Source organism: Delphinapterus leucas, chromosome 11 (genome assembly GCF_059928025.1).
Source record: "Delphinapterus leucas isolate spDelLeu-1000000601 "Yukka" chromosome 11, BTC_Dleu_Yukka2, whole genome shotgun sequence".
Lineage (NCBI taxonomy): Eukaryota > Metazoa > Chordata > Mammalia > Artiodactyla > Monodontidae > Delphinapterus > Delphinapterus leucas.
This window is the reverse complement of record NC_143139.1, coordinates 99,616,467-99,644,176: the sequence shown is the minus strand read 5'-3', so window position 1 is coordinate 99,644,176 and position 27,710 is coordinate 99,616,467. Positions and strand designations below refer to the sequence as shown.

The 27,710-nt window shown below is 49.8% G+C and overlaps 1 protein-coding gene across 7 annotated transcripts in view; it reads right to left on the bottom strand.

Moving 5' to 3' along the window:
- The window catches only part of TBC1D22A (TBC1 domain family member 22A), a 314,050-nt gene that overhangs the window by 171,613 nt on the left and 114,727 nt on the right, over positions 1 to 27,710 (bottom strand). For all 7 annotated transcript variants that reach the window (XM_089921472.1, XM_089921473.1, XM_089921478.1 and 4 more), the window contains exons 7-8: positions 26,577 to 26,639; positions 7,436 to 7,550 (exon numbers count right to left, since the gene is read on the bottom strand). In XM_089921472.1, coding sequence (XP_089777598.1) covers positions 7,436 to 7,550; positions 26,577 to 26,639 — 178 coding nt within the window. The remainder of the gene's footprint in view (positions 1 to 7,435; positions 7,551 to 26,576; positions 26,640 to 27,710) is intronic.

Below are 27,710 nucleotides of genomic sequence, written 5' to 3'. Positions count from 1 at the left end.
CCCCCATTCTGCAGAGGTCTTTCCCCTTTCTTGAGACTCTACAGCACAAAGTTTCCATTTCCATGTAGTCCAGTTCACCTATTTCTTTCTTTTGTCATTTTTGCTTTTGGTGTCATATCTAAGAAACCATGGCCTAACCCAAGGCCGTGAAGATTTACTCCTATGCTTTCTTATTAGAGTCTTATAGTTTTAGCTCTTAAATATAGGTCCATGATTCATTTTATTTTTGTGTATGGTGAGAGGCAGGGATGGAACTTTATTTTTTTGCATGTTGATATCTAGTTGTCCCAGCACCATATGTTGAAAAAGACCATTTCCCCATTGGGCTGTCTCGGCGTCACTGTCAAAGATCAACTGACTGTAATATGAAGGTTTATTTCTAGACTCTCAGTTCTGTTCCATTGATCTACATGTCCATCCATAAGCCAGAATGACACTTTCTTGATTACTGTAGTTTGGTAGTAAGTTTTGATATCAGGACGTGTGAATCCTCCAACTTTGTTCTGTTTCAAGATTCTTTTGGCTATTCTGTGTCTCTTAAATTTTCATAGGAATTTAAAGATAAACTGAGCAATTTCGGCTACAGTTCTGACAGGGATTGCACCGACTCTTTAGATCAATTTGGGGAGGACTGCCATCTTTATACTATTAAGTCTTCCAATCCATGACATGGGGTGTCTTTCCGTTTATTTAGATCTTCTTTAATATCTTTCCACAATGTTTTCTAGTTTTCAGAGTAAATACTGTACTTCTTTTTGCTAAATTTAGATCATTTTATTCATTTTGACACTACTGTAAATGGAACTGTTTTCATAATTTCATTTTTGGATTGTACACTGCAAGTGTATAGACACATAACTGGTGTTTCTACCTTGACCTTCTATCCCACAACCTTGGGTAAACTCATTTGTTGGCTTTCATAATTTTTTAGCAGATTTCTTTGGATTTTCTATACACAGATCATGTCACCTGCAAAGGGAGGTAGTTTACTTCTTCATTTCCATTCTCAATGTCTTTTGCTTCATTTTCTTGCCTAACTGCCCAGGCTAGAACCAGTACAATGTTGAACAGAAGTGCGGTGCACACGCATCCCTGTCTTGCTGCTAATCATAAGGGGAAAGCATTCAGTCTTTCCCATTAAGCATGACGTTAATTGTGGGTGTTTCATGGACGCTCTTTATTAGAGAGGCAGTTCTTCTATTTCCAGTTTGTTGAGTGAAAACGTGTTGGATTTTGTCAAAAAGCTTTTTCTGTGTCAATCATTCTGAGATGATTACGTTGTTTTGTCTTTCAATCTGTTAGCATAGTGTATTACACTGACTGATTTTTTCCTATGTTGAGCCAACCTTGAATTCCTGAGATAAATCCCATTTGTTCTTTTACTATGCTACTACATTCAGCTTCTTAGTATTTCGTTGAAGATTGTTACATCTATCTTCGTAAGGAATGCTAGTCTCTGGCTTTCTTTCCTTGTGATATCTTTGTCTCCCATTTTGGTATCAGGATAATACTGGCCTCATTGAATGAACTGAAAATCGTTTCCTCTCTTCTATTTTTGGAAGAGTTTGTGAAGGAGTGGTGTTAATTCTTTGTTAAATGTGGGGAGAATTCACCAGTGAAGTCACATGATCCTCGGCTTTTCTTTGTTGGAATTTTTTTAAATTACTAATTTAATCTCCTATATACATTGTTCTTGTATATATCCATGTAGATATTGACAAATAAATGTACATATTATATTATACTATATTATACTGTATTATATTACATTATATTGAGAGAGAGAAACTTATTTTAAGGAACAGGCTCACACAATAATGGGGAATGGCAAGTCTGAAACTTGTAGGACAGGCCAGCAGGCTGGAAGCTCAGGCAGGATTTCTATGTCTTAACAAGAATTTCTTCTACTTCAGGAAATCTCAGTCTTTGCTCTTAAGGCCTTCAGCTGATTAGATAAGGTCCACCCATATTAGGCAGGGTAATCTGCTTTATTCAAAGACTACTAATTTAAATGTTAATCACATCCAGAATATACCTTCACAGCAGTATCTACACTGGTGTTTGACCAAATACGTAGGCATCACAGCCTAGTCGAATTTATACAAAATTTACCATCACAGTCAGTTTTGGTAATTTGTGCCTTTCTAGGAACATCTCCTTTTCGTCCACATTCTCGAATTTGGAGAGTTGCTCACAGCATTTCCTTAGTGCTGTTTATCTCTAAAAGCACTCATAACTTTAGTCATTTGAGTCTTCTCCCCTTTTCTCCTAGGTCAGTCTAGCTGAAGGCTTGCCAACATTTTGTTGATATTTTTGAGGAACCAACACTGGTTTTATTGATTTTTCTCCACTGTTTTGTATCCTCTACCTCATTTACTTTGTTCTAGTCTTTATTTCCTTCCTTCTGCTTGTTTTGGCTTTAATTTGCTCTTCTTTTTCTAGTTTCTGAAATTGAAAACTCAAGTTAATGACTTGAGATGTCCTTTTTTAATATAAGTATCTCTTGGAGCACTGCTGTAGCTGCATGCCATAAGTTTGGGTATGTTGTGTTTTCATTTCATTCATCTCAAAATAATTTTCCTTGTGATATCTTCTCTGACACATTGCTTCTTTTTTTTTTAATCTTTTTTTTTAAATTTATTTTTGGCTGTGTTGGGTCTTTGTTGCTGTGTGTGGGCTTTCTCTAGTTGCGGCGAGCGGGAGCTACTCTTCATTGTGGTGCGTGGGTTTCTCATTGCAGTGGCTTCTCTTGTTGTGGAGCACAGGCTCTAGGTGTGCGGGCTTCAGTAGTTGTGGCACGTGGGCTCAGTAGTTGTGGCTCGTGGGCTCTAGAGTACAGGCTCAGTAGTTGTGGCGCACTGGCTTAGTTGCTCTGCAGCATGTGGGATCTTCCCAGACCAGGGTTCGAACCCGTGTCCCCTGCACTGGCAGGCGGATTCTTAACCACTGAGCCACCAGGGAAGCCCCCACATTGCTTCTTTATGGTTGTGTTCTAAAATCTCCACATATTTGTCAAATTCTTCAAATTTCCTTCTGTTACTGATATCTAATTTAATGTCTGTGTGGTCAGAGAACACAATTTGTATGACTTCCACCCTTTCAACTGTACTGGCGCTTGTTCTATGGTCTAGCATATTGTCTGTCCTGGAGAATGTTTCGTGTGCACTTGAGAAGAATGTGATCCTGCTGTGATGGGGTGCACTGCTCTGTACATGTCTGTTAGGTCTAGGGGTTTTCAGGTGCTTAGTTTTCTTTCTTTCTTGTTGATCTTCTGTCTAGTTTTCCTACCCATTATTGAAAGAAGTGTGTCACTATGTTTTAAAAAGACGTTTTTTAAGTGCTTAATGACTTTGGGAAATGTTTAGTAGATATTAAACAAAAAGCAATACTAGAATGTGCATGCATAATATAACTGCTGCAGTGTAAAAAGTATATTGACAAAAGACCAGAAGGAAATTAATAAAACGTGCCAATGACGGCTTCTGGGACAAGCAGCTATACTGTTAATGAGTTTTCCAATTTTTCAATAAGTCCATTATTTTGACCATCATCAAGATGTTTTTAAGTAGAAAATCTGACTACACACACGTCACGGGCTATGCAAGCATACAGCCCGCTCCTGTCATTTCAGGGGCTGCCAAACAGCAGCCCCACCCTCTGGTTCTGACCCACTGGCGTTGCCAGGGCCCTCTGCTCTCCACTTCCCCCACATGGAACAGAACTGCCACAGGAAGCCTCCTGTATGCAGATGCGCTCGTTTCTGTCTTTAAAATGTTTCTGAGACAAGCTGTGGACCCCAAAAGTACATCAGGTGGGAGGAACACCAAAGGAAGCCAGGTAAGGATGCATTTAAAAGCAGCCCTGGTTCATGTAACACATGGAAAAAACAAAGTGCAATGAGGGAAAACTTAAATGCAAACAAGGAAAATTAAAACAACTGTAACTTATCAATGAGAAATGAGCAACAGCTCTTCTCTCCCTGTCACTCGAAGCCCAATGCATACTGACAGTGGAAAAGGCAAAACAATGGCGGCACCACTGGCATTCAGCTGACAGCAAACTCCCGGCATCACTTCTGCTCTGTGTCCCAACTGGTTGGCATCACTTCTCCTCTGCGCCCCTTGCCAACCGCACACCAAATCCAATTCCAGCGCGTCCCAATCTCCAGGAACCACGTGCTAAAATGTCTTCTCTGGGCAAAATTAACCTGTTTAAAAACAACCTGTGCTTTTGAGATTCTGATTTACAAACAGGAACATAAAAATAAATACTGTGGGGCTTCCCTGGTGGCGCAGTGGTTGAGGGTCTGCCTGCCGATGCAGGGGACTCGGGTTCATGCCCCAGTCCGGGAGGATCCCACATGCCACGGAGTGGCTGGGCCCATGAGCCATGGCCGCTGAGCCTGCGCGTCCGGAGCCTGTGTTCCGCAGCCTGTGCTCCGCAACGGGAGAGGCCACATTAGTGAGAGGCCCGCGTACCGCAAAACAAATAATAATAAATAAGTAAATAAATACCCGTAATGTTCATAAGTAAATACACTGTTTATGCCAGTCACTTTCTGTATTAGCTTTCAAGAGTAATTTATTTTACGAGAAAATGACATATAAAATCAAATCAATCAGAGCTTACACATGCTGATAATGAAAATCAATTGTAAAATACTCCTCATCTTCCAAAATTCGTCACCGGCATTCGTCCCATGCGCCCAACCCTCATTCAGTCCGTCCAAAGAGCTGGTCCAAAGTGTCAGAGTAGTTTCTAAGTCTAAGTAGCACAGAGGATGGGGAGGGGGTGCTTCTCCGTTTTTCGCTGTGCTGAAATTACTTGGTTCAAGTAAAATATGTCTCTACTTAAACTGTGGGACTCAAGGTGACCGAATAATGGCTCTTAATCTTAAATCACATTTAACATTGCTCAAAGGAACATGGCAGTCCCTGTTTGAAAAATACAGGCTTTACTTAAAACTTGCGCCACGCCTGGGGGGAAGAAAACTAAAAAAATCCAACAACAGGAGAAGGTTTCATGAACTATGCTACATTATCTCAACAGAATATTATGTGCAGGAGGTGGAAACGATCTTTACAAAGATTTCTTAATAATATAGGGATGAGCTTATGTTACAAGGTTAAATGGGGAAAAGGCATGAAACGATTTTATACATAATGTGCTCTGAACGACATAAATACAACACACGGCGAAAAGACTCAGGAGCTCTGCCCAAACGGCTGTCCTCCCCGGGCGCTGCCGCGGGCCCGCGCCCCGTCTCCAGGCTGGCCTGATGGGGACACACAGGCACAGACACCAGCAAGGGATGACCAGCGAGCAGCCGTCGGGGTCCCCAATGCAAAGGGCGGTGGGAAACGCGGCCGGCTCAAGGCTAGAGGGGCCCTCCTTCCTTCCAGCACAAACCAAGACATCAGGACCCCCGGGCTCAGCGGAGCTTAGAGAGAAAGAAACTGGACCCAACCCTGCGCTTCCCAGCCGGGAGCCACACCTCGCCACACGGAGCCCTCCTCCGCCTCCTCCGCCTCCGAGCCTCGGAGCACGGCACCCTCCCAGAGTGACGCTCAGCTCCTGGGCTCCCCCCGCTGGCCTCAGCACCGCTTGCGTGGCCATCTTCTCCCGCCTCCGCCTCTGGACAGTCCGCACACCGTGACCCCACCTCCCGGGTCCCAAGAGCTCTCCTGACCTCCGTCCCCAGCCATCCCTTGGGGGTAACAGGCACCTCCAGGGCCCACCCAAGACCATGGGCTCCATCCCGAGGTTAGTTGGGGATTTGTTCCACACTTACTTGGAGAGGCTGTGGCTGGCGGTGGTGCACGTGCATGTGTCTGTGTGTGCCCGAGTGTGCATGCACGTGTGCGTGCACCAAACTTGCATTTTGAAGACACTGTGTCCCAGGAGGAGACCTGGGCTGCTGGCAGCCCCAGGAGGCCAGTCGGGCCGCTGCACATGTGTGTGTGTGTGTGTGTGTGTGTGTGTGGGAGTGTGTGTGGTGAGGGTTACGGAAGGCAAGGGGAGTCTCTTTGAGTCTCTAACTGAAGGCACCACTTGAACACAGATTCTCTTTCCTCCAGCTTTTCTCTCTTCTGGACAATTAACATCACGGTCATGTCCCTTCGTCCTAGCTTGCTGATCATTCAGACAAATGCACAATGGATCGCTTGGGCCTTACAAGGTAAGTTGCTGCTAGAGTCATTAAGGCAAACTTATTTAGCACATTAATTAAACGGTCTATTTAACACGGAATATCAGTTCTCTAATCACAGCTCAGTTGAACTTCTTCTTTCAATTAACAGCTCTGAAGTCTACTGACAGAGGTCCTGCTGTTCTAGGACCATTAAGAACATTTTCATTATCTGTCAGATGACAGAGGGAGAAGCAGAGAGGCAGGAGCGCTCTCAGGAGTGACCTGTCCCTGCTGAAGAGATGAGGGGGGAGCAGCCCGTGCTCGCTGGTTGCTTAGCAATGAAGAGACGCCCATGAAATCGTCAGTGCTGGGAGAGGGGTGGCCACAAAATGGACCAAGTGGGTACATTCTCATCCTCAGAGGATCACATCTGCCCCGGAGTCAACCTCACCCTCCAGGTTACAACAATGATGGAATCGAAGCTGACCAGAAACTGAAATGGCTAAAACACAAACGAAAAAACCAACAAACACCAAGGCAGGAAGGTTCGCATGAAGACAAAGTAATATCAGTTTTAAAAAAAACTGCTACAACTAAAGAGTAAACCCCTCCCGTGGCATTTAGGTTTTATCCATAGATGAATTAAAAAGTAGATCCTGCACATGTGTTGTCAGAATTGCTTTTAAACTTGAAAAACAAACCAGGTGAAGGTATGTTACAGTCGGCTGCTGCAACATAAATGGAAGAAAAAATACGCAGTACTCACAGAGAAACAGCACGACCCGACCTAAATGCCCATTAAGCCAATCACTTTGCATGCAATTAATATTTCCATAAAATTAAATGCTACTAGTGTATCAGAAGCAGAAAGGTGATGAACTGCTGCACAAATGCAATTAAAGACGATTCGGTTTTTAGCTTGTAAGCAAAACATTCAACTAATATTCTGCCACCTTAACCTTACCCATTTCAATCCAAACCATTAAAGCCAGTGCTCTGATGGCCATTAGCACAAAACCACACTCCCCATATATACTGAATTTCTCCTCATATATTAGTAAAAGGAAGATATTAATAATAATAACTGCATCTTAATGTCTTCAGTAGTTGGGCATGTGGATTTAAAGACTTCTTGAAAGCTGGCATCAATGAGAAAACTACTATTCTCTAATATCAGTTGTCATTAATAACAGTAAAACTAATAGCAATTTTCAGTACTGGTATAATTATGCATAGCAACATCGTAAGGCCACTGAAGTCCATGTTTAATGTTTGTGAGAAGAAAACATCATGATATGGTCTTACCTATGTATTCGCAGATGAAGACTACAAAGAAAGGGGTGACGAGGTCATTTATCCCCTGAACGTATCCACTGGCAGGGTGACGTATGGCCCATATAAACAATATCCTTTCGAAAATCTGAAAGAAAATTGAACAGCTGGTGAAGCAAAACGTGAACGCATCAGAAACTTTTAAATGTACACATTCTTAAAATATACGCTATCAATACTTTTCGATCTCTAATACAAAAATACCAATGGGTTTCATTTTTTTGTAAAATTCCAGTTATCTTAATTTTTTATAGACTCACAAGCAATATGGAGTACGTCACCAACCCCTGGGCTCAGTCCCACCCCACGAGCTGGCTCCCACAAAAGATGCTCTCTGCTCCTCCAAGCCCCTTGGGTAACCAGCCAGCACAGGAGTACCCAGCCTATCAGTGAAGGAGACAGGGATGGAGGGACAGAGGGATGGATGGGCAGGGGGTGGACGCATGCATGAACGGGCACACGGATGGATGGAAGGGTGCGTGGGAGGGAGGGAGAGGGAGGGAGGGAATGGATGGATGGATGCTCTAAATTTCTCACATATGATTTTTTTTTATTGAGGTTATCATTGACATATAACAGTATGTTAGTGTCAGGTGTACAACATATGGTTCAATATTTGTAAATACTCTATTGGGAAATGACCACCATAATAAGTCTAGTTAACATCCATCACCGTACACACGTTACACATTTTTTTTCTTGTGATGAGGACTTTTAAGATTTAGTTTCTTAGCAACTTTCGAAGACGGGATACAATATCATTAACTGTACTCTCCGAGCTGTACACTACAGCCCTAAGACTTTTTGTTTCATTCTGACCCCGTTCACCCATGTCACACACACACCCCAACCCTCACCTCTGGCAACCACCAATCTGTTCTCTGCATCTCTGAGCTTGGTTGGTTTTTTTAATGGATTTTCTTTCAGATTATTTCCCATGATATTGAATAGCTCATTATGAGATACTGAATACAGCTGCCTGTGCTATACAGCAAGTCCTTGTTGCTTGTCTGCTTTATGTATAGTAGCCTGTACCTCTTAATCCCACACTCCTAATTTATCCCTCCCCCTCCCTTCCCCTTTGGTAACCGTAGGATTGTTTTCTATGTCTGTGAGTCTGTTTTGTTTATGGATTCACGTGTATTACTTCTTGGACTCCACACGTCAGCGACATGACAGACGTCCTCTTAAGCCCCCGGAGAGCGATCAGCATCCGGAGGCCAGCGTCTTCCGTCACCCCTGCCCCCCCCAGCCATCCGACAACCCGGGGGCCGCCTCTCTCCCGACGGCTACGACACTCACTCACGCCACCCTCTCCTCCACCTTCCTTCAGGAGAGGGATCTCGCCAGGCGCAACACAGCGCCTTCGGCCACGTGCACGCACACACACGCACGCGCACATGGCTTAAAGAGCGTCGCCAGCTCCACCCCCCCCCACACACACACACACACGGCGCCTCCGTGTCCGGCCCCTGCCTCACGGTCCTCTCCTCCTCTCCGCCCAGCTCCCAGATTCCAGCTGCGCTGAGCCCGCCAGGCTGACACCTCCTGCCGGGCTCGCTGCCTAGAGGGCCTGTCCCTCCCCTGTTTACCTGGCTTCCAGCTAAGCCCCAGCCCCTCTATGGAGACTGTGCTGACGCCCTGTGCCCCCCAGCGTGCTGGGAGAGCCAAGCGCTGCCTGCTTGGGAGCCTCCCCGGGTCCCCCACACGGCAGAGCGTCCCTACTGAGCCGAACCGCCTCCCTTCAGTGATGCACCCACCGCCAGCTCCCCGACCCCGGGCTCCTGCCACTGGGCCAGGCCTCGCCGCCCTCCTGGGCCTCCCACCAGCGCAGGCTGGACCAGTGAGCGTGCCAACAGACGATGACTCACATCATTTCCAAACGGGCCAACCTTGCAAAGCCAAGCATGTTTGTACCCAAGGAGGTCAACCCCTCCGAATACTGCCTACATTCCTACACATCACCAGGCCTGTGGTCTAGACACCCCCAAGTCACCACCAGCTCCGGCATTTACAGCGAGGGGCCTGGCGCCCAGACGGGGGAGGTCAACCAGGGCACGAGCGGCCCTAGATCCCAGGCCACCGCCCAAACCCCACCCTAGCTCTCGTCCACTGGGGTTCTTCCAACTGAGCCACAACGGAACCACCCGTTCATCAGGCGGCAGCTCGGCCCAGCACCTGTAACAGGGGCACCCGGTAAATGTTTGCTGAGTGAGCAACACATTCATGCTCTCTATCCATACACATTTGTCATTTTAAGTCAACAGCTTTCCAGCCAGAACTGAATATTTAAGTAAGATCAAAAGACCAAAATCATTCAGCGATGTTCGCCGTTTGCTGTCTCCCACAGACAGCACTAGGTGGTGAGTCCTCATGCTGCAGCATCGGGCTCACCACCCTCGGTGACGCGGGGAGCAGCACCCCACAAGCCAGGGTGGCGGGCAGCCGAGAGGACACGAGCAGGCGGGGTCCTTGCGGGGGGACCCCTCTCGGGCCCCAGCACCTCTCAGTCACAGGTCAGACATGCAGCAGCCACGGCCCCGCCCGGCCGCGTGTACACGAGGAAAGCTCAGGGACGGGCGGCAGGGCTGCGCGTGCAGGGGGCGGCCTGGGTGCGGACAGGCTGGGAGGGTAAGGCACCCTCAGCCCAGGCCCCGCTGGCAGGAGGACCCCAGGACTGCTCGTCAGGAAGCTCCGTAGGGGCCTGGAGCCCTGCAGGCCAGGAGCAGGGGAGGGTGGACGGGGGCTACACGCAACAGGCAGGAGCAGTGACAGGCAGGGGAGGCCCGGACGGCTGGCCACACGAGGGCAGGAGGGGCAGCGAAGGTCAGCTGAGCATCTCCTCGCTCACTGGGGCCCTGGCAGACCTCCATCCAACGCTGCACAGTCTGCCAAAGATGACCGGCAGGCAGGGGTTCCACCTGCACACCTCCTGGGACGCCCGCCCCTGGAGTTTGAGCGGGGCCCTGTGACCTGCTTCTAACCAAGCAAATACAGCCAAGGGGATAGGATTACATCCAAAGATCATAACCCAGCCTGCCAGGAGACACTCTCCCCTGCTGGCTTCCGCGAAGCCAGCTTCTGAGCTATAGGCTGCACATGCAAAGGGCCACGTGCCGAGGAACTGAGTGGGGCTGAGAGCCAGCAAGAACCCGAGACCCCCAGCTCTGCAGCCTACAAGCCCCCAGATTCTGCCAGCAGCCAGGGGCGTTTAGAAGCAGATCCTTCCCTAGGGGAGCCTCAGATGAGGCTGTGGCCCAGACAGCACCTTGCGGAGATCCTGAGCTAAGACCTGCCCAGACTCCTGAGCCGCAGAAACTTTGAGACAACAAATGTGAATAAATGTGTATTGTTTTAAGGCACTAGGTTTGTGGCAATGCTGTTATGAAGCAAGACATAACTAATACAGAGGAGACAACTGAGGCACAGAGGAGTTAAGCAACTTCCCCAAAGTCACACAGCCTGTGAGCAGCAGAGCCAGGATTCCACCCTGCTGGTCTGACTAAATGGGGGCCTTGTACAGCCTAGAAAGGGCCACCACTGCTATGCTTTAGGATAAAACAGTTGTTTTCATACATGAATCGAAAAAGAAGAGAAGACCAAGAAATTAGAATTTTATAGTAAGAAAGACACAGAAAAGACTATGAGCTCCTGGTGAGGAAAGTCTGCATCAGATCTATCTGCACCTGCCTGAGGTCCAGCAGGGAGCCGTCCATGCAGCAGGGGTTTGGGGTGTGTGTGTGTGTGTGTGTGTGTGTGTGTGTGAGAGAGAGAGAGAGAGAGCACATGTGGATTGAAGGACACGACAGAGCTCGGAGCACAGAGACCTCCCCTCCTTTGCAATCTCATCCTCCTGGCAAGTGGTAATTTAAGCCGTGGGAGTCCGTTAACAAGCCTCACACTTTCAGAGGGCTTGTGACACACACACACACACACACACACACACTCCTAAACCTGCTCACAAGCATGAATGCCATTTTGCCCTCGGCGGCCCTGGCACCAAGAGAAGCCATTTGGCACAGATGACGTGGCCGGCTTTACCCTGGGAGGAATGGCCAGGGCGCTCGAGTCTTGTCCAGTGCAAACAATTCAGCGCCTGTGCAGGCGACTGGAATGGACTGTTCCTGGTGCCGGGAAAGGCCTGAGACAGCTGCAGGGGGGCTGGCCTGGCCGGGGCTCCTGACTCAGGCCCAAAGCAAAGCCTCCACTGGTCCAGCTTCTCCTGTGGGGAGTCCAGAGCAGGCTGTCCTGAGATGAACTAGTTCCCCCGAACACTCCACAAGGAACCCAAAGAGAGAACCCCAGAACCATCAGTCCCCGGAGCCAGGCTGCAGGGCATGGGTGGGGGGCGGGGGGGGGTGGGGGAGGCGCGCTGAGCATCCCCCTCAGGGAACAGGCAGAGGTCAGGCACGTCCACGGCGCCGTCCACAAGGAGAGAAACCAGCCATCTAGGCCTCTGGCAGCTGGCGCCAGCCTTGATGTTAAGGCACTTGGAAAGGGTGCACTGTATTATTTTGAGGAAAAATGTAGAATTCAGAGTTCCTATTAGCTAAGGCAAGCTGTCAGTTCAAATCCCTTAGATTGAACTCTGCTTGATCTCTCTGGATAACCTGGAAGTTATATTTTTACAACTTTAACCCCAGTAATATGTAAATACAGGGCCGGGTGGCTCAAGCATAAAACGAAAGAGGCTTCTAAGGCAGCAGGCAGGCTGCAGCGGCGAGAAGAGCACGTCCCTGGAGGTCTGCAAGCCAGGTGCAAATCCCGGCTCTGCCACCACAGAGACGTGGCTTTGGGGCCATGAGGCCCTGAGGTCAGGCCTAGATCGCATGGGCAGCACCGTGCCCCCCAGGCACCTCCATCCCTCACCTAGGCCCCCGCGGCAGGCCCAGCGGCCCCTGGTCTCCTGGCTGGTCGCCCTGCTGACACCTGTACTCACCATCCCATGGAGCGGCGCAGGGGCTGCTGAGATGCGAACACATCAGGTCACACGTCCAGCCCCGGGGCTTCCCTGACTCTGAGGGAAAAAGCAGACCCCTAGCCGTGACTCCACCACCCCTCGTGGCCTCCACCGGGTCCCCTCACACTGCGCCCACTTCTGTCTCTACCTCGGGGCCTTTGCACTTACTTGTTCCTTCCGCCTGGAATGCCCTTCTCCCAAACTTCCCATGGCCACCATGATTTTCAGTATAAGATCTTAGCTCAAACCCTTCTCGTGGAAGACAGCATCCTTTACACCCCATCGAGGCAGCAGATCCTCTTCCCCGCCCATTTCCACAGAAGCCCCGCCCGTTTCCACGGAAACCCCGCCCCCCCCCCAGGAAGGGTCTTCTTCCATCTCGCTCACTTCTGTGCCCTCGGTCCTGGCGTGTAGCTGAATGGAGCTCCACTGGCTGAATGGACGTGTATATGAGTAAGGTCCCCCACCCTCCATTTTCAGCCCTCGCTCCCCTCTGTTCTGTAAGCTCTCTGCCATCGGGGGGCACCTGGACCTTCCCGCCTGGGGTCTCTCTGGACAGACGACACCCGGGGTGCCTCCTGGATTTGGGACTGGCTTTTCCCATTCTGTTTCTCCATCAAGCAGTGCTCCAGACCTGGCTCCTCAGATGCCAACCAGTCAGGACCTCAAGGTCCCCCACTTGTGTAAGATGGGAAATGGCCTGGGAGGGGAGACTTAGCTCCATGGAGGGGAAGGAAGTGGGGGTATTTGGTGCAGGGAGACTTCGGAGAGGAGGTGACGGCAAACAGGGCTATGAGGCTGACGAGGAGTTGTTCAGAGGGAAGGAGGCAACAAGAGGAGCCTCCTAGAGAGCAGACAGACAGAGAGACAGCCACGGCAAGAGGCAGCAGGATGGCGCAGGGCTCAGGTGCCACGCGTGGCTGAGGATCGGGGTCAGCGGCCTTCGCAAGATGGCCTGGTTCCACGTACAGAGAACTTTCTGTTTATCCACACACAGGTCTCCCTGCTTCCAGGCCACAAGTCAAGGACCGAGAGTGAACAGAATCTACCGCAGGAGGCCGGGCAAAGCACTCGCGACTGTCCGCCAGCACCGGGTCCGCGCGCCCTCCTCGGGGACCATGCCACCTGCGAGCCGTCTCCATGCCCACCTGCCCCAACGCCACACAGGCACCCGGCCGCTGCCGAGACCTGGAGCCCTCACAGCTTCAATGCCAATAAATAACACCCCCGGTGGCTCTGACGCTTGTGTGCCCTTCACCTGCCATCTGCTCTGGGCAAGCGCTCCTACTTCCTCATGTAATCAGAGCCAGGAGGCTGCACCTAGAGCCTCTCGCCTTCTTGCATGTTATTTCCCTATAACAGTAGCTATTAATTTAGAAAGTAAGAACAACTCCCGTGCTTTATGCGTCTCTGGGCGGGAGAGGGGGAAGAAAAGGTAAACCACTTGCTTAAATCTCCTTCAGCCTCTCTCTCTTCCAAGAGTTTATCTTTGTCAGTTTCAAGGAGCAGCTTCCTCTCCCCCCAAATCACCCATCTCCATCCCTTCTACCCCTTTCACAAAGCAAGTATGTACATCCAAATTTAATACGCCCCATGCATAACATGAACAATTCTCTAGATAGGATCAATGATTTAAGTACGTAATTTCAAATATTTTAGGAATCATGGGTCCACTGTCATCCTCCTCTTATGAAGTAATTAATAAGAAAAATTCAACCTGAGGTTTTCACGGATCACAAGGACCAATGGTAACGGTCCTGCCGTGCTGCGGACACCAGGAGGCCGAGGCAGGCTCCACCCCAGACAAGCCAACCACCCGTCCCAGGCCCCGCACCTGCCCTCGCGGGCGAGTCCCCTGGCCCAGGCGTCCCCTCCGGCCCTGCTCTGGGACCAGCCACCCCAGCCCCAAACAGGAAGCAGCATCTGGCTGAGGGGCAGGCAGAAGCTGACAGACAGATGAGCCCCATCTAGACTCCCAAGGAAACTCCACTGATTGTAATAATGAAGAAGGGATCTCCATACAGACAGGATGCCTGGTGACACTGGGAAAACATGAACCCGAAAGGATGGGGGGGAACCCCGAGTCCTGACCTGCCCATAGCTGAGGGGGGCTGAAGGGAGGGTGCTGGCTGGGGCAGTGGCTGCAGGATCCGCAAGGCAGCGAGGCTCCCTCGTGCCCCTGGCCGTGCCCCGGGCCCCCTCAGCTCCAGCCTCCGGGACCCATGTGCCAAGACCACGTGTTCTGACGTCTGCCCCTTGCGTGCCCGCCCTGAGCTGTCCAGCTGGCTCAGCCTCCAGGCTCCGTCCGCTCCCATCCCTGCTCCCGGAGCCTCTCCACGGGTGCCAGTCGGACGGGAGCGGGACACTGGACTCGGTGGCCCCGGGAGACAGGGCTGCTGCAGGACGCCCGGCACAGTCATGACAGACCAGGCTGTGACACCGATTAGCAGGCAGCCGCCTGCCATCGGAAACCACAGCCGAGTTGCAAGGGTGCAGCGTTCCTTTTTCTTTGTTGTTTCCTTTTCACTGACTGATTTATTCTGTACCTTTTGTCTTAAATCACTTCATAGGAGCATGCTTTGCTTTTGCTTTGAAATCACAAAAAGTAGCACTGATTCCAGCCAAAGTCACTTAGCGTCACTGAAAAACTCCCCCACCCATTAATCCCACACAGGCCCATGGGCCCCGGGGTCCCCATTGCTTCCCTCTGGAAGCCCCTCGGCTCGTTTCCCAGCAAGGCCGCCACGCAGCCCGGGAAGGCGCTCTGACCGTGCGAGCACTCGGGCAGCAGCGTGAAGGGAGGGCTCCCCTGAGGTCACTGTGCCCTGCCCTCGCCGCCGTCATAACGAGCTCTCCCCAGATCAGACACGGAGACCCTGACGGAGGAACAGCAATCCCGGCCTCAGCGCAGAGCGGCCCATGCTGAGGGACTTCTACACCTGCATCAAACAATGGCACGGTTATTTTGCAAAGAATGAACGCATCGAGCCATTTCTAAGCTTTTGCTCTCAGACTGGTTAAAAAACAAAACAAAACAAAACAAAACAAAACATAAGCCACTGATTGTGCACCGCTTTCCCCAAACTGTAACATGCTTTAAGGGGTACGAGTTACACACAGGGTCCCCCGGCGTGTCTGCAGAGGCCAGCAGGGAGCACACTCTCTCCTCCTGCCCCGCCCCCTTCCCCGGGTCCCATCCGATTCTCCAGGGCCTCTGATACCGAGTCTCAGCTACAACGACAGAGAGGAACCTCACAAAGGACACCCACTCCTCCTTCCCCACCCAGGCCACCTCACCAAGCGGGCACAGCCCCAGGAGGGCCGACGTGGGGACAGCCGGCTCCAGCCCACTGCCGGGACCCCTGTCTCCAAGGGCCCCGACATGCCCAGATCCTCAGAGCAACTTCAGGCCCGGCTCAGAGGACAGACCAGAGCCGCTCTGAGTCCCCCAAGACAAAGTGGGAAGAGGTGATGGGTCACTGACATCAGGGGTCAAAAGCCAGCAGCCCCGGGCCAGGACTCCAGACGGAGGGGGACCCTGGGATGGCACAGGCTGGGTGGGCCACGCGGCAGAAGCCCAGTCTGCACCCTCCCTGCAGCCCCCCTGCAAGGACGAGCCCCCTCTAGCCAGGGCCGCGGGGCTTCATCGCGCAGTCAGCCCAGCACCCCGGGCCCAGGGCAAAGGCGGCGGCAGAGGCAGCCGGGCCACAGGTGCACCAGGGAGGGGTGCCGGCCAGCCGGGGATGCGGGCCTCCTGGCCGCAAGGCGCCCGAAGGCCCAGGTCAGGAAGGAGAGGCTTCCCAGACCGTGAGCCGGCTGGCCTCAGCAGCTCAGTGTCCCCTCCAAACTCGTGTCCCCACAGACGGCCCTGCCTCCAGGTCATCCTCCCCAAGGCCACGCACGGCGGGAGCAGGGTTGGCACCACACAGACGGATTCTGTGCCCCAGGGCCTCCACCACATGCTGCCAAGGACGGAGCCCACCACAGTCACCACGTGCCCAGCAGTTGGCCACTGGCGCTTCTTCAGGGGCCACGGTCCCCACGGCTCGGTATGTCCAAAATCCAGGTATTTTATTAACAGCTGTCACAGGAAAGGTGAAAACAATGCATTCACTTGCACAAGACTATTATTAGCAGACGCAGGGGAGTTCAAGAAATAACAGACACGGAGAGGGGGTCAGACCTGTCACAGCACATTAACTCCCATTTAAATGAATGTGCTGTGGGTTTAAGTAGCGGTATTATCTGCCGATAAAGAAAGGATGACCTCCGTGTGTGGATGTGTTTAATGAAAACACAGAACGATCCAAGACGGCTCTAGCGACGGATACGCACGGGTTATTATTCGCTCTTAAAGTTCTGTTGACATTCCTGACGCTCTTGTCTTTATTAGAGAGGAAGAATTCATTAAAAGTCATTCAAACTTTAAACTCTTCCTGAAGTATCTTTTCTACAACAGAGCAATTTATACTCAACGACAATAATTAAAATACTTGCTACTATTACCATCAGGGCTAAAAAAAAAAAATGAAAATGCGACAGGCATCCCCAGTTTGCTTGCCCAACTTCAGAAACCTGTGCGTCATGCCAGGTTTTTCCTAAAAAGCTCCAGCGTTCTCCCACAGAGGGCTCCGGGGAGGCGCTCAGGAGGCCCCCTCCTGGCAGTTCTTTCTGTCCTCACTGTGTAAACCTTATCACAGGCCCTCCACGTGCCTCCAAAGCAGGACCAGGATGCCAGTAACTCAGGGCACTCGGGGAGCTGAGATGTTTTGCATTCTAAGAAATGAAATATATTGAAATTGAAATTGAAAATGTCGCTGTGCTCATGATTACTTAGGAAAAGCATCTGATTCCAGAGATGTGCAAACATCGTAATTCTACCATATGCATCGGCAACACGACTTCACAGCGTATAGAGCACCGTGGAGTTAATTTCTACGAGAGGAGCTGCAAAATATACAGCTCTGTTGAGAAGATCTGTGGGATTTATATCTCCCGAGATCCAGGAGCCGTGTGGGCTCAGAAAGAAGAGATACTTACAACACAAGTGCTTGCAACAGGGTTGAGGGAACCTTCCCCCGTACGAATTATAACATCTGATGAATGAAACAAGAGTAACAGTCTGTAACAAATCTAAAATGTAGATTAACAGGCACCCAGATACCACATAAAGTATACACTGAATACAGGTTGACAACACAACGAGTAACGCAGCACTCCCGGAAGCAAGCAGCGACGCCACATCTGGCTTGTGACGACTACACCTTCACCTCCTTCAAATGTGGGGATTTACGTCCCACATCTTGTGCTCAAGCCAGTTGTCTGGATAGGTTAGCAAAGCACAGACGTCTCATCACACTCAAAACTGAAGTACAGAAAAGAAACAACACCTTCGAACAGAACATCACAGTGTCACACACGTCACCAGACCAAATATTCGGCACAGCTGATGGGACAACATATCAAAGCACAACTGAGGAATCAGGCACTGGTCAGAGGGCATTTTTCCATTTAAAGAGAGGCCAAGCTTCCCCTCCTGGCGGTTCAGCACATGAGATGTTAAGACACTTAATCCCACGAGGCAGTAAAAAAAAATCCATCCTGACCAATTTGGATTTATTTCGGGAATGTACAGTCGCCTCGATACTAGGAAGCCCACTGATAAAATCTACCATATCAACAGAATAAAGGAGCAAAGGCCTATTCTCTCGATGACACGTGGGAAAGGACATGATAAATCTCAACAGGAGTTTAGGATTTTAAAACTATGAGAAAAGCAAGGCACCATCCTTAACATAAGGTATCTATAAAATCTACAGTAAATGTCCTAAGTCGAAAAAGAAATGTTAAAAGACTTCTTTAGAATCGGAATGACCCCGGGATGCCTGCTTTCACTACTAATATTCAATACTGTAGTGGAAGTCTTGGCCGGCAGGAAAAAAAAAAGCCAAGCGTGTATATACAGAACAGAAAGAAAAAAACGAAACTATCGTTATTCGTAAGTAATATGATTAACTTCTTTCAAAACTCAAATACATCTACACACAAAATATTAGAATTGATGAAAGAGATTAGTAAGTTTGCCAGATACAAAATTAACTTACAAAGGTCAACTGCATTTCCATATACTGCCAATAAAAAATGAGACAATGCCACTAAAAATTTTAAAAATGCTATTTGCTTAAAACGTATCTATGAATAAATTTACTAAGTTGTGTAATATATTTAAGGAGGTATGGTCGTTTAAAAGATCAGAATGACTAAATGCAAAAACAAAGTGTTAATTTTCTCCAACTGTTCAACAGATTCTATGTAATTTCTGAGATTTCTATGAAATACAACGATTTTCAATTTACCTCCAAAAGCAAAAGGTCATGAGTAGCCCAGAAACAAGAGCCAGGCCTGGGTGGCCTGTCCTACCAGACATCAAGACCATGTAACCAAGACAGGATGAAGACGGCACAGGGATGGGTGGACAGACCAGGGGAAGAGACGCCAGCCCAGAAGGAGCCCACACACAGCTGCTGTATGATAGCTCATGAGGGCAAGGGGCACAACCACTTATCCACGTGGGGGATTTTAAAAGAAATGGGGCTGCTGTGTCAAACTCCATGCAAAGTCAATCCCAAATGGATTACGGTCCTAAAGGTAAAAGGCAAAACTCTAAAACTCTTAGAATATAAGATTTCTTTGAAATCGTGAGGTTGGAAAGGATGTCTCAGTACGCAAAAAGGCCTGATCATAAAGGAAAAGACTGCTGAACTGCCTTCGTTAAATTAGGAATTGCTGTTCACACCAAGGAGAGTGAAAAAACAGTCTACTAACTAAAAGAAGATATATGTATCCATATGTTTCCAAAAAAGAATGCGTATCCAGATTATATCAGGAACTCCTACAAATCAGGAGGATAAACTAACAAACAAAAAGATGCAGTAGAAAGAGGGGCAGAAGCATTTCCCAAGAGAGGAAATCAAATGGCCTAAGAAACCTAAGAAAAAATACTTAACATGATCAGCAGTGAAGGGATCGGAAGTGAACAGCACCCTGAGACCCAGGCAGTCAGGGAGCCTTTCAGTTTCACAGCTCCCAGTGCAGGGGAGGGGGCGGCACCGGGCACTCACCACCGGCCCCTGGGGCCACTCCCTGGTACACCCCCCAGAGAAACCCTCAGACCTGCGCACAGGGACTCGGAATGCTCACGGCAACATTCTGAGAAAAAGCACAAGAACGAACATAACCCAGATGCTTATCAACACTGCGCTGGATCAATAAACCACAGAACACACGAGGGAATACTACACAGCAGTGAAAATGAACTACACGACAAGCATCGGTGGATGGAGCTTAGAACCTTAACTCTGTAATACAAAGAGTGATGGCAAATGAGTACAGACAGCACAATTCCACTAAAAACAAAGATTAAAAACAGGCGAAACACACACACACACAAACTCGTGTCATAAAACTATACAGAAAAGCAAGAGAATAATTAACCAAAATTCAAGGGAACAGTTACTTGTTGGGGGACAGGGACACAGCTGCAGAGTGACAGAGAAGGGACCTCAATGACACCAGTCTGGTTCTATTTCTTCAGCCTGACAGTGGGTATATGGAAGCTAATTTTTAATTTTTTCTTTAAATTGTACATATATATTATAGAAATCTTTCTGCTTTATTTTACCATAAAACCAAAAGGACAAAAAAAGGAAAGATCTATGGATTAGATCCCCAAAATATATACCAGAAGAGTTTAATGAACTGATTCTATAACAAATATGTATCTCTCAGGCTCTCACAAATGCATCCCCACCTCTGAAGAAAAAAAAAAAAAAAAAAAAGATGAATTATGAGACCGAACGAAGAGAGGAGGAGAAAGAAGACGCGGACTCGTGGAGCACTGAGCCGCGGCAGCGCCCCAGGCTCAGGGCCTCGCGGTACAGAACGCTCACACCGGGAGGAGTGCATGTTTAACGCATGCGTCCCGCCAACATCTGCCAAGCGCTTACCATGCTACATGTCAGGCCCCAGGAGAAGAAAGACCCAGGCCGTGCCCTGGGGAGCTTGCAGTGTGAGAAGACACAGCCACGGCCGGAATCCCAGCAAGACAGCTGACTCACCCACCCAAGCCCACCAATGTCCGTTAGGCACCAGAGGGGGCCAAAACCAGCGTGGAGGCTGGTTGAGTCTCAGGGGACAGAGACACGTGACAACACGCGGGAAACACGTGGGTGCAGTGGGCCGGCCAGGGCAGGAGAGGGGGTGCTGGCAAGCTCGGGGGGCTACCGAGCAGAGTAGGCTGGGGAGGGGCCCCCAGGCAGAGGAACGGCACGTGCAAATGCCAAAACCCTCTTCAGGTTGGCCCGGATCCTCGTGGACAGAGCCAACTCCTGCTCCTCGGAAGCGGGCTTTTCTTCCCGTCCACCGCGGGGCCCACGCTTCTCCACGCAAAGGCTCCGGTCGGGAAGTCTGTCTACACAAAGTTCACAGTCGGGGAAGGAGTCCAGCATGAACACATCTGTGCTCCACTGGCACCTGCCTCCTGGAAAATGACCATCCTTCAGGGCCACGGAAAACTCATCACACCAACTGGAAGAACGGTACATAATGTGTCTAAAAGGCCTGCGTGTTTCATTACCGTCTGTGTCTGTTTAAATGTAATGAGACATCACTTCTCCACGGCTAATTGGAAAAAGCATCTACTTTCCCTAATTTGTGAAACTGCTCTAAGAAGCAGGTAACCAGAGGGTAGATAATATAACAATTACGGAGGAGAAGTGACCCCGTAGATGATGAACTTATCAAGTGAAAAGGCCCAGCTGCGAAATCTGAAAGAGCTTCTTCCCATGAGCTCCCTGCACCAATCGCAGGGCCAGAGGGCCTCGGGTCACAGTCCGTGTTCTCCCAAGTAATAGGCTGAGTTTATTCAACGGCAGACAGAGGATATAAAGAGCAAGTGGCAAAAAAAGTTACGAATTTTACTTTCAAATAACAGCGTTGGATAAAAAGATTAATTACTGGTTTCAACAAAACCTCCTAAGTCCCACGAGGCTCCGGGCAATGCTCCAGGCACCAAGCCATGGCCCTGCTCCCAGGGAGCTGACACACAGGTGGAGTGAGACCTCAACAAGAAGACAAATCCGACCGGACAACAAGCGCCGTGAGACACAAAGCGTGAGTGAAAGTCGGGGAGAGGGACTGGGACACCAGCCAGGGTCGTTGAGAACAGCGTCTCCGAACCAGACACCTGAGGTCACAGGTGAGAGAAGGAGGAATCCAGACAGCTGTTCACGAAACAAGTACCTGTGCACAGCTGCTCTGTGCCGTGCGCCGCTTGAGGCACATGCGTGAGGACTGATAACGAGACAGACAGAAGGTCTGCTCAGATGCAGCGGAGACAGAAGAGCAGAGCACAGGCGGGGGCGGGGGCAGCCCCAACCCAGGAGCAGCTGGGCCCCATGTCCCAGGTCCCTGGGGAGGTCAGGTGGTGCAGCCTCTAGCGGTTACCCCAGGAGGTCCTACCTCTGCAAAGACGCTCCCTCCCTCGGTGGCCTTCCTTCAGGTGGGGATTTCCAGGCTCCACCCCAGGAGTGTGACTCAGAAGGTCCAAGGGAGGCCAGGGGACAGGCAGGCTAAAGGTTTTTCAAGCAACTAAGTGAGCGAAAAATGGAAGAGACACTTCACCAAAGAAGATCTGAGCGTGACAAATCATCCTATGAAAGGATGCTCAACATCCACAGTCAACAGACAAATGCGAATTGTGACCCCGTAATATCCCACGACACACCTGTTTTTTAAAATAGCTAAAATTAAAGGCTGGCAAATCCCAAGAACCGACAAAAGGATGTGGAGCGACCAGGCGCCCCAAGCATGGCGGACCGGCACGGCCACCCCGGAAAGGGGCTTGGAGGTTTCTTAGAAAGTGTATAAACATACCATACGGCCCAGCAACTCCACACCTAGGCACTTACCAGAGAGGGGAAAACACAGATGCCTTCCCTAGATTTATACGTGAAGTAAGTTTAGAGCAAATGTACTTTGTAATGGCCCAGAATTGGAAAGGACCCCAGTACCCACCAACTGGTGACTGGGCAAACACATACCCGGAAGACGGCCCTGCTCGGCGGTGCCATGAACAGCAGGGCTGAACGTCCACGCCCTGTCCAGGTCAGGGGAGCCACTCACTAAGTCTGTAAGCTGTATGATTCCCTTTCCGTGAAATGCTTTAAAAGCAAAAGTCTAGGGATAGAAAGCAGATCAGCAATTGCCAGGGGCAGGGGGAGGGGACGGGAGACTGACGGCAAAGGGACACGAGGGGACTTCCCAGGGCGATGGAAGTGTCCACACCATGATTCCAGTGGCTGGTACATTCCTACACACAGGTGTCGAGACTAATCTAACTATGCTTAACACAGGTGAATTCTCCTGTGTGTCAATTAGCCGACAGGAGAAAGGGGGGGAGGGAGGAAGAGACATCCAGAGCAGAAGCGGGCATCACCTGTTGAACGAATAAACCAAAGCGCGGACAGACCGGGGGAAACACGGCAGAAACCCTTCTTCCCGAGTCATGAGAAGCCCAGGCTTTATAGGGGCACGAGACCAAGTGAAATCAGAGTCACGTTTCCCAGTTCTATACAGCCAAGGACAAGCACGTAGGATACGAGCCAAAGCACTACCAGCAGCTTCTCTCAGAACCTATGTTATGGGAGGGGCTGCTCTTCTCCCTCGTGTCTTGTGTCTTCGCATTCCTACTGCTGGAATGCAAGCGTGAGGGAGGGAGCTAGAGCCCCAACCTGGACCACGAAGAGAAAGCCAAGCACGGGGGAGCAGCTAATGCACTGCCGACGACCTCCCCGCCGAGGGGGCGGCAGGATCCCATCCGGGGAAGCCACTGCTGCCGTGGATCAGCCTCAGTGTGTCCAAGCCTAACCTCCGCGATGCCACAAACGAGAACTTGACTTTGCCTGCTTCTAACATGAGACCAACGCTTCCGGAAGGTTTCCACACACACACACAATCTGCCCCCCAGCCAGCCCCAGGCACGTCTGCAGCTCCGGGAGGAGTGCGTGGGAGCCAAGGGAGGGGCCGTGGGAGCCCCGCTGCCGGGGGCACTTCCATCGCCCTGAGAAGTCCCCTCGTGTCCCTTTGCTGTCGGTCTCCCGTCCCCTCCCCCTGCCCCTGGCAACTGCAGAGGCGCTTCCGTTGGGATCAAGGTCCCAGCACATCACACACGAGCAGGCCAGCAGACACCTGCCGGCAGTGCCTGGATCCCGTCTCTGAAACCAGGAGCCCACAGGCTCAGCTCTACGAGGAGTGCGTCAAGTGACAGGAAAAATACAACAGTGAAGACAAACCAAAAGTCGCGTGGCAGACTCTATTTTCCACTAAAAGGAAAAATACATTAAAATGAGGTTATAATATGTGATCTCTTGTTTTCCAGATATAAGCACAGCTATTGAAAAGGACAATCAAAGAGAAGTACCTCAAAATGACTACTTCTGTGGAAAACTAATTTTCTCCTTTTGTGTTCTGTAATCTAAAGCACTTTGGCTTTAATAATCCTGGATTTCTTTTTAACAAACTTACTGCACAGACAAGAGATATCAAAGTTTAAAAGTGCATTTACTGGAGCAATCAAGATGCAAAACAAACATTTAAAACAATAAGAAAATTCAATTTTAAAGAGATGCCATTTATAATAGCAACAAAAAATATGACAACTAAGAATAAATCTAATAAAATGTACACAGGACCTATTATGGAACAACTTCCAAAACTTCACTGAAAGGCATTAAAGAATGGCCTAAAAAATGGGGAATTAGCATGTTCATGAAAATGAACACTAAATTTCATAGAGATGTCAATTCTCCCAAATTGACCTATAGATTCTGTGCAATTCCAATCTTAAGTCAAACACACGTTAAAAACCAATAAGAGTGGAATCTAAAAAATACAACAAACTAGTAAATATAATAAAAAAGAAGCTGACTCGCGGATACAGAGAACAAACTAATGGTTACCAGTGGGGAGAGGGACTATACGGGAGGGGTTTAAGAGGTACAAACTATTAGGTATAAAATAAGCTACAAGGACATACTGTACAACACAGGGAATCTAGCCAGTATTTTATAACTATAAATGGAGTAAAAATTATGAATCACTATATTGTACACCTGTGACATATAATATTGTACATCAACTATACTTCAATTAAAAAAAAGAGAGAGAGAGAGAGATGGACTTCCCTGGTGACCCAGTGGTAAAGAATCCGCCTTCCAATGCAGGCGATGCAGGTTCGATCCTTCGTCAGGGAACTAAGATCCCACATGGCGCAGGGCAACAAAGCCTACACTCCAGGACTACTGAGCTCGCGTGCCTCAATGAGAGAGCCCACGTGCCGCAAACTACAGAGCCCACACGCTTTGGAGCCTGTGCACCACAACTAGAGAGAGAAGACCCGCACGCCACAACTAGAGAGAAGTCCGAGCGCCGCAACTAGAGAGAAGCCCGAGCGCCGCAACTAGAGAGAAACCTGAGCAGACCACACGCCACAACAAAAAGATTCTGTGCGCTGCAGCTAAGACCCAACACAGCCAAAAAGAAATAAGGAAAATAAATAAATATTTTTTAAAAAAAGAGAGAAAAACTTGGCCCCCTGACTCTGGGACTTATGTGGAAGAGCAAAGCCTTAAGATGACCTGATCACTTTTGAAGAGGAAGAGGGGGTGTGAACACCTCCTACCAAATACTGAGACTTAGGGTGAAGCTGAATGAATGAAGGTAATTCGAATACTGGGACAAAACAGAGACCAGATCTTCGTGAATGTGAAAATGGCATGAACAGAGGGACACTGCAAACGTGGGGAGATAAGCTGGACTGGCCACCACGGAAGAACGTTAAGCTGGATTCCCACCTCACAGCACAGATGAATTAAAACAGGTGTGAATGCTAACACTTTATAACTTTGAGGTGAAAATAAGGGAGGGAGAATGGCTTGAGGATGTCTGGGTAGGAAAAGATCTCCTCAGGAAGCTAACCCTAATAGAAGAGATGGGTAAGTTCAACGCCACGAAAACTGAGAACTTCCGATCATGACAGCCATCAAGAAGAAAGTGTCAGAAACAAGCCACAGAGTGGGAGGAGGAATCTGCCATATACAAACTGCAAAGAATTAGAATCCCTAATATATAAAGATCAACAACCAACAAACAACTAGATCAACCACACAAGAAATCAGGCAAAGGTGGGAACAAGCATTTCCCTGAAGGGGGACACAGAAGCACATAAATACACGAAGAGATGCTTCCTCCACGCGTGATCAGAGAAAGGAAAGTGAAGAATGCCCACCAGAGACAGAACTTGAGAAGCCTGGCAACACCCAGACCTGGCAGGGGTGTGAGCACCAGGACGGCTGGTCCTCTACAGGGGAGAGAGCTGAATCAGGACAACCCACTGGGGAGCGTCCTGACGTCATCTGGGAAGTTTAACAGGCTGACAGCCGACCCTGCAACAATCTTCCTTCTTCGTAAATGCTCTTGAGAAATCCCTGCCGGGGCACCTGCATAACCGTACGTGCAGCTTCCAGGCAACACTATTCCCAACAGCAAACCACGGAAACAACCCAAATGTCCACCAGCAGGAAAAAAGGCAACAGGAAGTGTGGAATATTTAAATAACAACTAGACACAGAGATTAGCTGAATCTAAGAAAATAGTGTAGATGAAAAAGCCAAGCTGCAGAGACTAGACTACACAGAGGAATGATCCGGCTCCAGAACACGGCTTTCCCAGCGTCACGTGACATGTATTAAAGGCATGAAGAATCACAGATACAGGTCAGGAGAGAGGTCATCTCCTGGGGAGGGGCCTGGAGACGAGAACAGCAGGTGGCTTCCACACTACCAGTGTCACTCGAGTGGGCGTCTCGGTTCTAAACTGGGTGGTGGACTCGCGAGTGTAAACTACATACACAACTCCAACTCAGTTCTTCTGTACGCACCAGTACGGCACAACAAAAACAGTTAAAGAACAGTTAGCGATTCCGGTTGGCGATTCTGTCCCCAGGGGCCGTCCCCACACCTGCCGTGGGGAGAGCCACTAGGACTGTGGGCACCCATCTCCCTCCAAGAAAGGGAACTTCCGGATCCCAGCTCTTACCTCTGTCACTTTGGGTTGAAGTATTAATGCTTCAGGACTCATTCGAGGGATGTCTATGTGGATCTGCAGATGGAGGAGAAAGACACATGTATTTTAAAAGATGCTGAACATCAAGACAGGCATTATGATTAGAGGGTGATACTTAATAACAGCAACGGATTTGCTCTGGGTCTCGTTCTGCTCTCTCTGAGAAGACAAATTCTGTGTCACGTGTTCTCCCGTGGAGGAGAGGCAGGTTCCGTCTGCCTGGGCCCCCCTCCCCGCCCCGGTCCTAGCACGACAGGCTTGTTCCACGCTTTCCAACCCAGTGGCGGCTGCGTGATTAGGAACAGAGCAGGCCCTCGGCTATGTAGTAACAGGATCCAGAGCAATTAGCAAGCATTGATTTCTAGCCTCTGACACGGGGAGCGATTCAAGCACATCAGCAGTGTACAAGTGTTCAACTGTGGCGGCTTCTTCTTCGAACCCCGGCCACAGTTTTCTCCACTTTACAAAATCCTTGGGGACCCAGGGCACTTTTCAGAGGACGCATTTAGAAACCTCTGGTAGAATCAGCCGATCCCCGCCTGACCACCGTCTGACATGAGAGTCGTAACCAAGTCCCCCATACCGCGGAGCGGCACAGCTGCGGGTTCAAGACGCAACCAAGTAAGATCGTTCAGGGCTTGAGCTGGCATCCAGGCCGGCCCTCAACGCCCTACACGAGCACCCCACAGCGGCCAACGCTATCACCATCCCCATGCAACCCAGGAAAATGGCCCAAACAGGCCGAGGGAAGACGTGCACATCTTAACGCCGTGGGGAGCCTACGATTCAGGTTCATCCCCCGTCCTTGCCCGTGACCACGAGGGTTCTGAGATCCACAGGGCCTGGGAGTCTCCTCACTCTGCCTCGCCAGCACCGTGGCCTTGGGTCCCTCACCGGGCTCTGGGGCTCAGCATCCTCGCCTATTAGACACCTGCCACGTCCCTCAAGGGGCTACTGGGGAAGATCCAACAAGAAGGTGGATCAACAGCCCCCAGAGCTCCATCAGCTTCACGGCTCTGAGACGTGGGAATTGTTTTCGCACTCACAGTTTCCCGCCTTGAGCTCTTCCCTCAGGGGAGAACCTGGGAATCAGCTGCCCATCAGTGG